This window comes from Papilio polytes, unplaced genomic scaffold, assembly GCF_000836215.1.
Source record: "Papilio polytes unplaced genomic scaffold, Ppol_1.0 DF824002.1, whole genome shotgun sequence".
Classification (NCBI taxonomy): Eukaryota; Metazoa; Arthropoda; class Insecta; order Lepidoptera; family Papilionidae; genus Papilio; species Papilio polytes.
In genome coordinates this window covers 227,082-237,611 of record NW_013525202.1, presented here as the reverse complement: position 1 = coordinate 237,611, position 10,530 = coordinate 227,082, and the positions used below count along the sequence as shown (strand labels likewise).

The 10,530-nt window shown below is 38.5% G+C and overlaps 1 protein-coding gene across 1 annotated transcript; it reads left to right on the top strand.

The window, feature by feature from the left end:
- Positions 1–6: 6 nt before the first annotated feature.
- On the top strand, positions 7–9,810 carry LOC106101234 (U4/U6 small nuclear ribonucleoprotein Prp4). The gene is made up of 14 exons (XM_013280394.1): positions 7–68; positions 660–769; positions 1,563–1,657; positions 2,397–2,555; positions 3,347–3,452; positions 4,052–4,122; positions 5,078–5,207; positions 5,752–5,864; positions 6,669–6,799; positions 7,271–7,355; positions 7,815–7,956; positions 8,355–8,424; positions 8,836–8,957; positions 9,693–9,810. Exons 2-14 carry the CDS (start codon positions 665–667, stop codon positions 9,783–9,785), a joined length of 1,422 nt encoding a protein of 473 aa, XP_013135848.1. The 5' UTR covers positions 7–68; positions 660–664; the 3' UTR covers positions 9,786–9,810.
- Positions 9,811–10,530: the final 720 nt, after the last annotated feature.

The following is a 10,530-nucleotide window of genomic DNA, read 5'->3' as shown; positions in this document are numbered from 1 at the left end:
AGCAGCCGTTAGAGAAGGTGTCGAAGATAATGGGGGCAAAGAACTTGGTGATATTCAAATTTCAAATGGTAAGACAGTCTTCTTCTTCAGTCTTCGTCTTTTACAGTAAATAATGTAGTTCTTCAAAGTTCTTTAAAGTTTATAGCAGTTCCAATATAGGTGTAATTAACAGTGGTAGAGCCCGCTTTAACATCTTCGCACGAATGGGCCGGCTCGACCGGTGTAATACCACGACCACACAGAAAACAGGCGTGAAGTGGAAGAAATTCCTCGTTTCGCCTGATGAGTGTGGTGCCGGAGGCCTAATTTTTAGTCCCTTTCCACCCTTTTCTTGAGAGGAGAGGATGTGAAGGAAAAATGGATTTGACAGTTGAGACGCATTGAAGGAGGAAATGTACTCTTTATGTGCATCTCCTCCTTCGTCAATGAAGGGTAGGCAACGCATATAATTGCGGATATTTATGGGCAGCGGTTGCTTACCATTTTGGTGGATTCAAGTGGCCGCTTGTTTTTTTGCCACCTTATATCATAAAAAAAAGGTAAATTAATATTTACCAATTTATCTTTAACCAGAAATCTCTTACACAGTAGCTTTGTGAACATTTTAAATAATTTCTAACATTGCAATATTTCAGAATAACATTAAATTGTTCTTTCAGAATATATGGAATTGGAAGAAGAAATGTCCAAAGACAAGAAGGCACTGCTGGAAGAGTTTGAACGGAGAAGAAAAGCCAGACAATTGAATGTTTCAACAGATGATGATGAGGTATTAAGAAGTACCTTTAGTTTGGTTTTATTTACTAGCTTTCGCCTGCGACTCCATCCGAGCGGAACAAAAAAAATCGCAAGTAGCCTAGTGCTCTCCCAGACTATCCTCTATGTATGGCAAATTTTATCAAAATCCGTGCAGCCATTTGGGATTACAACTCTTCAAACATCCATCTAAACTTTCATATGTATAATATTAGTATGATTTAACCTTACAAATGGTACACTGAAATTTGGCTTATCAACTATAAAATGTATACAAGGGCTACCTTTTCACTATTTTCATGACCCAGTGGAACAGAAGTGAGAAATAAACATTAGGGTAATACATTTTTGGTACATACATATATCTTATCCAAGTATTTCTTTAACAATTCAATGTATAAACAAAAACTGGGATAAATCATGTAATACTAGCTGTTCCCTTGCGCCTTCATCAGCGTTAAATTATGAAAATTTTATATTGTTTACATTTGTCAAAATAATAATTGCAAATGTCAAAGTGACATGACGATGACAAACCATGGCATCTTTGCTTCCTTGATGTTGGCAGCAACTTATGGTCTCTTTCCCACATTATGATTTTTATCCAAAATATTTACCCCTAAGTTTAATGGCGGGAAAATGTATAGCCTAAAGTGTGATGCAAGTGTAGGGCTTTTTCTTAAAGAAAGAATTATACAAAAACATGTTGTAATTGCTGACATGTTAGGCAACAAAGAAGTGTGTGTTTACGCTTTATTATAATAGTATAGATATAGATTAATACTAAGCAATATTGTATCCAACAGGTTCGGAGAAGTCTAAGACAGTTAGGTGAGCCCGTTTGCCTGTTCGGTGAAGGACCAGCTGAAAGGAGAGTGCGTTTAAGGGATCTGCTTAGTTAGTAAGTTAATGACTTGAAAACTTTATACTATGACAAGTAACCTTTATGAATCTAATCATAAAAAATGAAAAAATACAACCTTGATAAGTTAAAGTCCAATGAAACACAAAATGAATGAAATGATTGAATGAATGAAAAATGCCTTATTTTAGTCCCTTTCCTCCCTTTCCTTAAGAGGAGAGGATGGGAAGGAAAAGGGGATTTGACAGTGGAAGAGATGCATAGGAAGGGTAAATGTCCTCTTTATGAGCGTCTCCCCCTCCATCAATGAAGGGTAGGCAACGCTGCAATTGCGGATGTCTATGGGCAGTGGTCGCTTTCTATTTCGGTGGATTCAGGCCGCTTGCGAGTTTGCCACCTTATATTATAAAAAATAAAAATTTTAAGTTATAGAGGCTTTAAGTTATCAAGGGTCTATGTAAGGGATAGGTTAATATGTAACATATAGGCTAGCTTTGTGCAAGCCAGTTGGCATTGGAATATCCCTGTAATTGGCACAGGCCAGTAAATGCAAACGTACTAGCTAAACAACAAAAACAATCAAATAAATGTTAAAAAAATATATGAATTTATTTATTAGCTAGCTTTCGCCCGAGACTCCGCTCGCGTGGAATTAAAAAAACAAAAGTAAGTAGTCTGTGTTCCATACTACGTGTTACAAACTCTAACAAACATCCATCCAAACGCATTTATAATATTAGTATAATTTATTTTTCAAGTTAAAATTAATCTATTTCAGTCTCGGTGAAGATGCTATACATAAAAAGTTAGAGGAAGAGGAGGCGAGGATAGAAAGGGATAGAGGACGAGAAGGGACCTGGTACCATGAGGGTCCTCCGGAACTGAGGGATGCGAGGTTGTGGATAGCTAGATATTCTCTGCCTAGAGCTAAACAACGGTAAGTGTTACCAAAATAATAGAATGAAAGTTAAACTAGCTGTTCCCGTGCGGCTTCATCCGCATTAAATTGTGTAAATTTTGTTTTATTTACATTTGTCAAATTATCAATAGCAAATGTCAAAATTATACGACATGACAAACATTGGCAATCTTTCTTTCTTGATGTTGGCAGCAACTTATGGTCTCTTTCCCACATTAGGGTTTTTATCCAAAATATTTACCGCTAAGTTTAATGTGAAAATATATAGCCTAAAGCGTGACGTAAGTGTAGGGCTTTTATTAAAAAATAGTATTCAAAAATATGCTGTGATTGCTGACATGTTAGGCAACAAAAAATGTGTGTTTACGCTTTATTATAACAGTATAGATTACAGGTTATAGATATAAATGTGACGGAAATATCCGATTTTTGTATTTTATCTGACATTGAGGTCATTTTTAAGCTATCTGGGACTATCAGCCAGTGGTGGGACAGGCCCTAAATCTTTTCAGATTAATAAGATCTTTGCAATAGTTTGATATTAATTTTTTTTATAATATAGAGTGGCAAATAAGTAATTTGCCACCTGAAACCACTGCAATGAATAGCAACCGCTGCTCATAGACATCCGCAATTGTAGCGTTGCCTACCCTTCATTGACGGAGACGCACATAAAGAGGACATTTCCCTTTCCTATGGGTCTGCACTGTCAAATACACTTTTCCTTCACATCCTTTCCTCCTAACAAAAGGGTGGAAAGGGAAAGGGACTAAAATATATTCTGTATTTAACCTTGTTAACCTCTCCAGGTTAACGAAGGCTCGTGAGGAATTGAAGTTACCAGGCAGCGTGCGAGCTGCTGCAAAACAGGAGTCCCAGAGGAAGGCTTCCGCTATGTCTATATACTGCAGTCAGGTCAGTACTGGAAAGAGGAGAATCTATACTAGACTTTTAAAAATATATAGACCAACAACTTCTTGGTCGATTTTAATAATTCTTGCAACATTAGGACATTTACACTTGGTGATATAGGATATAATTTTTGGATGTTTGTTAGCGTTTGTAGCCTAAACGGCTGAACGGATCTCCATGAAATTCGGCACAGGTTTAGAGCATAGTCTGATAGAAGACATAGGCTACTTTTTAACCCGGTAATAGTTACGGTTCCCGTGGGATTAATTTGGTTTTTTAATGTTTACTCGATCATTGCATGCGATGCAACGGTTCAACATATCTTATTGTAATTTGACACAGATATAAAACAAAGTCTGGAGTACACTTCGGATAAGCTTCATCCCAGAGAAATTTCTAATTCCCGAGGGATTCGTAGCTTTTTGTTATTTCTATAGTCCGTATGTTTTCTAATACCACGCGGACGAAGTCACGGGCAACAGCTAGTTATTACTAAATTTTTAATTCGTCTAACTTATTCAGGAAAAAATGGAATAAGCAGTTGAAATAAAACATTCTGCATAGCGTTTTTCATTTAATATTCGTAATTATTCGTATTTCAGATAGGAGACAGTCGTCCGATCAGTTTCTGCAGATTCAGTGATGACAGCCAGATGCTCATCACCTCCAGCTGGTCAGTACACCTATTCCTGAGATCAACATCTTGAGACACTAATACAAATGTTTATAGCGCCATCTATTTTTAAAATAGTGTAACTAAAGAAACTAGTTACAACGCCATCTGTGGTCGAGATATGGAACTAAAGAAAAATAATTATAACGCCATCTACGGTCGAGATATGTAATTAAAAAAACTCATTGCAATGCCATCTATGCTCGAGATGTGTAATTAAAGAAATTTATTATAACGCCATCTGTGTTTAAGGTTACAAAACAACCAAAAAATGAAATAATGCATAGGAATGATGTGAATAATGTGATGTTCCTCTATTTATTCCGTGATATGAACCGATGAGCGTTGTAAGGCAAGGATTATGTAAATCGAATCTTCTTTCCTATTCTTTAGGTTAATCCCATTCCTCCTTCTTAGCGTTATTGGCGTTATTATACCACTGTGGGGTTTTAGTCGGTGCGAGTCCGAAATATTCCGACTGGACAAATGGAATTAATTCCGTGTCTCGTCTGATGAGTGTGGTGCCAGAGGCCTAATTTAAGTCCCTTTCTTTTTACTACCCTTTTCTTATGAGAGGATGGGAAGGGGAAGTGTATTTGACGGTGGAGGAGATGCATAAGAAGGGGAAATATCCTCTTAATGTGCGTTTCCTCCTCCGTCGGATAAGATAGGGTAGGCAACCCATTTGCAATTGCGGATATCGGTGTGCAGCGGTCGCTTCGCCATTTTGGCGGATTCAGGTGGCCGCTTGCTCGTTTGCTAACTTATATTATAAAACAAAACTAGGTCCCAATGAGTCTAAATATGCATAGGCATTTCCCTACGTAAAAAAAATGGTTGGTTTATTTCTTTATTTGACCGATTTCCCAAAAGAAGGAGGTACTCAATTCGTCTGTATGTTTTTTTTTGTTATCTTATAAAGTGAATATTGAATGAATATCCCTATTGCAACCAGGTCAGGTTTGATAAAGGTGTGGTCAGTGCCGGAGTGCACTCCGCTGCAGACCCTCAAGGGCCACACCTGCAACGTCAGCAGCGCCGTCTTCCACCCGCAGGCCGCGCTCCCGCAACACTTCCACAATAAGGTAATCTATTCTGTACTAATATAAAGAAAGATTTGTATTTTTGTATGTATTGAACTCAAAATACTAGACTGATTTCAAATTCTTTATTGACCATTAGAAAAGTAATTTATCTGCAATATTTTGTATTATTTTTCACGCGGGCGAAGTCGCGAGCAACAGCTAGTTAGATACCTACTTATAAGTGTGTAGGCTTACTCTATGCCCATGGCGAACACCGAGCACTGGTATGGCGGCCATATTGTCATTCCAGTCAGTTCAATTTGAGTTGCAATGGAGTGCGTACGCGACCATGTGTTCGGTGGACGTCAATTCAATATCTTAATCGAAACATATCGTTACGATCTATAATTATTTAGTGGAAATATGAATTGTGATATTGAGGATTGCGACTACACCAACTATCAAGACAACTATTTTGTTGAAATACCTAAGTACCACGCCTACAAGAAAATGTCATAAATCACCCAATATTACCTGATGTTAGTCGAAAGACTTCAAGTGTATGATTTTAAGTAATAAAAATTTATTATTAATTTAATTCCAGATAAATAATGCCAAAGAAGGTAAAGATTGTACGGATATTGAGGAGAAGTCAGAAGTATGTACGATGGCGTCGTGCGCTTACGACGGCAGTGTACATCTATGGAACTTTGCTAGGTACGTTTATATGCGTTTTAAATTATATTCCGATATGTTTAAAAATAATCTATGTATAATTTTACTTATTGCGTTGGCGCAGCGACGTAAAGTGGTAGTGCCCGCTTTAACATGTTAGCACTGCAGGGCTCGCCCCCAATACCACGACCACAGACAGGCGTGAAGTGGAAGCAATTCCGTGTTTCGTCTGATGAGTGTGCTGGAGGCCTAATTTAAGTCCCTTTCTCTTTACCACCCTTTCCTTATAAGGAGAGGTTGGGAAGAGGAAGTGGATTTGACGGTGGAGGAGATGCATAGGAAGGGGAAATGTCCTCTTTATGTGCGTCTCCTCCTTCATCGTATAAGGGTAGGCAACGCATCTATAATTGCGGATGTCTATGGGCAGCGGTCGCTTCACCATTTTGGCGGTTTTAGGTGGCCGCTTGCTCGTTTGCCACCTTAGGTAATAAAAAAAAAAGTGGGTCTTGGCCTCCGACACGAGAGGGCGCCAGCGATGTCTAATATTATACAGAGAAAATATTTAAGATAACTCAAAAACTACTGGGGCAATTTTAAAATTCATATACCGTTAAGAAATAATTTATCTGTGAGTAACATAGACTATAATTTTATACTAATGTCGCTTAAATATGGTATTTTTATACAACGGCGGATCCAGGGGGGGTTATAGGGGTCATGACTCCCCCCCTGAGCTGGTTGGTTAAAAGCTTGACATAATATATTTACATTTTGTCAAGGTCTTGACTTGACCACGACTATGTGACCCCCTGGCGCCAAAACTGGACCCCTTTTTGTATATTTCAGCGAGAGTCCAATGGCGTCGCTGGAGGGGCACGGGCCGAGCCGCGTGGCGCGCGTTGAGTTCCACCCCTCGGGCCGCTTCCTCGCCACCACCGTCTTCGACAACTCCTGGCGCCTCTGGGACCTGGAGACTGGTCAGTGCACCTAGGGGGAGCTGACTACCCCTCCTAAAGAGTGTGATATAAAGCGCTGCCCCTCGTGACTTAAAAAATAGTCAAAAATAGCGTATATTACACAGTGGTAACAGCTTTTTTAGACCCAGTAGTTTTTGAGTTATTTTAATGCATGCAAAAACCACTTTTAAATAAAATTATCATAATAGCTGCCCCTTAGACCTAGGTTTTTGACTCCTGTAGTTTACCGATACTGTTTTTGTATCTAGTTTAAAATAAAATGAAGATTTTTAATTTTTATATATAGTGATCATATGGAAATTTCGGATTTTCATTGTATTCAAATTGAAATATTTAAAAGTTTGTTTTGTAATCGCGTTTCATAATTTACAAAGCCGTTTTATTTTAGCGCCATCTATTGAAGGCGAACATAATTGTTTACAACGCCATCTATATTCAATATTGTTAAATAAATTTTTGTTTTTCACACAGCAACGGAGGTGCTCCATCAAGAAGGTCACGCTAAACAAGTTTATAGTATCGCTTTTCAAGGAGATGGCTCATTGGCTGCTACTGGGTAAGAATTCATATATTTTTAAACTATCGGGATCACTTCAGCAGTTTAGGCTACAAACTAACAAACTTCCATCTAAACTTTGTCATTTATATTAATAACTAGCTGTTGCTTGCGACTTTGTCTGCGCGAAATTTAAAAATATAGCCTATGTCACTCACAGATATACCACCATTCTAACGGTGAAAGAACTTTTGAAATTCCCCCAGTAGTTTTTACGTGAATACATACAAAAATCTAAAAAAATGCCAATCTTTCCTTTGCATAATATTAGAGTTCAGGTAACACCACCGGTTGCGGAATACGATGACTCAAGCAACCAGTGGTCAGAGATAGGAACCTCCTCACAATGCCAATAGAAACCACACTTCTAAAATAACTGCCTTTTTAAGACTCCTTAATCCAACTTTTGTGAGATCTTCTTGAGATTAAGATTCTTCTTTTATTATATTTGTTATTTAGTGGTATGGACGCGTTCGGTCGTGTGTGGGATGTGCGCACGGGGCGCTGCGTCATGTTCCTGGAGGGGCATCTCGGCCCCGTGCTGGGCGCCGCCTGGCACCCCGCCGGACACCGCCTCGCCACCGCCGCCGCCGACCACCAGGTACACCACACACAAACCCCACACCACACTCAACACTCACACCACATACAACACTCACTACACGCAACCCCCACCACACACAACACTCACCACACGCAACACCGACACCACACGCAACCCCCACCACACGCAACCCCCACCACGCAATCCCCACCACGCAACCCCCACCACGCAACCCCCACCACACACAACACCCAAACCACACGCAACCCCCACCACACACAACACCCACACATTTACCCCCTAAGATTATTAGCGTGAAAATATATAACCTAAAGTGTGTAAAGGCTTTTATTTATATAATTATTCAAAATTATACTGTAATTTACACCGTACATAAAAAAATAGTGTGTTTACGTTTTATTATAGATAATAATGATTTTACGTATTTTTTTCAGGCAAAAATCTGGGACATAAGAAAACGAGCACCGATTTACACAATTCCTGCGCACACACATCTGTTAAGCGGTCAGTTGAATTTACAATATTGATAATTGTAATTATATTAGAAACTTAAGCTATACTAGCTTATAACAAGATAAATAAGATAAAAATATAGCCTATGTTACTAAGTGAAAATGTAGCTTTTTATTGGTGAAAGAATTTTTGGAATCGGCCCAGTAGTTTTTGAGTTATTCCTAAGCATACATAAAAATCTGTCCTCTTTATAGTAGTATAGACTAACTTTCACCCGCGACTCCGGTCGCGTAGAATTAAAAAAAGTAAGTAGCCATATTTAAACTATGCTCTACATTTATGACAAAAATCGAGATTTTTTCAATAGTTTAGGCTAGGATAACAGTTAAAATATTTATTATTTATGATATTAGTAAGATATAATACTTAAATATATATGTATGTTCTTTAAAAAAAACCCAGATATTCGGTACCAACGCAGCCACGGCCACTATCTGGCGACAGGGTCGTATGACGGCAGCGGCAAGCTGTGGTCCGACCCCGCCTGGCACCCCCTGCGCACCCTCTCCGGACACGATAACAAGGTACGCCCCTAACACGCACCCCCAATCACGAACTAAGTATATGAACACGCACCCCTAAAGAAAAACTACTTATTTGAACACGCACCCCCAAAGACGAACTACTTATTTGAACACGCACCCCCAAAGACGAACTACGTATATGAACACGCACCCCCAAAGACGAACTACTTATTTGAACATGCACCCCCAAAGACGAACTACTTATTTGAACACGCACCCCCAAAGACGAACTACGTATATGAACACGAACCCCCAAAGACGAACTACTTATTTGAACATGCACCCCCAAAGACGAACTACTTATTTGAACACGCACCCCCAAAGCACAAAGACGAACTTGTAACATGAACACGCACCCCCAAAGACGAACTACTTATTTGAACACGCACCCTCAAAGACGAACTACTTATTTGAACACGCACCCCTAAAGCACAAAGACGAACTTGTAACATGAACACGCACCCCCAATGTATGAACACGAACTTATAACTCACTTATAAGCACCTTCAATATATTAAGATGCACCCCCAACATACAAAAACAAACTAGTAATATATGAACATACACCACCAATATACTAACATGCTTCTTCAACAAAAGACAAACCTAACAAACACGCACCCCCATTATACTAATCATCATCACAACTAAGGGGGACCCTAAGTGACTAGTCTGTAGGTCTCCCTCAGTACTGATAGTGAGCTGGTGATGATGATGATGTAATTATTTCCGCAGGTGATGAGTGTGGACATCTCTCTAGACAACAAATATGTCGCGACCTGCTCCTACGACCGGACATTCAAACTGTGGGCTCCAGATCTCGCGTAAACTACTAAATAAATCCATTTTATTACAAAAATATGACTTTTATTTATTTATATCGACGTGTGAAAGGCTTTTTCAACCGCCATTTAAAGCGATATTGACTTATTCAGAATCATCGAATTCTTCTGCGTCGTTAATAAATAATGAAGAATACAGAATTATAGTAATTTTAAACTAGAACCGGTCTGAAAATCTTTCAATTGACATTATTTTCAGGATTCGCTTTTATGTCTTTTTTTTCTAAAAATGAAAACATTTAACCTAATGGCGCTTAAAACAAATAGCGTTTCACCCATCGATATGAAGTCTTAAGTGCTATTTTCACCACGAAAGACCAGCATGTGCTGTTTTTTAAGTAAATAAATATTGACTAACCTTTAACGTGACTTCCTTTCCATACCTCTGAACTCACTGATAACGTAGCTTTTGAATGGTGAAAGAATTTTTGTAATAGACCCAGTAGTTTTTGAGTTATCTCCATAGATACAAAAAATCAAAAATAAAAATCTTCCCTCTACAAGTATAGACTACTAAGAAGAGATTTTTAATTTAGATAAAAAAACTATTTTTTTCCAGTAAAGTGGTGAAAGAAATTTTATTATCTCCCAAGTAGTTTTTGAGTTTGCCATATAAAAATATTTCTCGTCCAAAATATTAGTGTAGAAACTTCAACATTGGTTATCTGTACTTGTATTGTAAGACGAAAGATTTGTATTTTTGTATGTATTCGATTCACGTAAACACTACT

Excerpts from the sequence above, each read along its gene's own strand:
- LOC106101234 (XM_013280394.1), top strand. The coding sequence starts at position 665 with ATGGAATTGGAAGAAGAAATGTCCAAAGACAAGAAGGCACTGCTGGAA. Across the intron at positions 7,356-7,814 it reads GGCTCATTGGCTGCTACTGG|TGGTATGGACGCGTTCGGTC; the intron begins GTAAGAATTCAT and ends TTTGTTATTTAG. Across the intron at positions 7,957-8,354 it reads CCGCCGCCGCCGACCACCAG|GCAAAAATCTGGGACATAAG; the intron begins GTACACCACACA and ends TATTTTTTTCAG.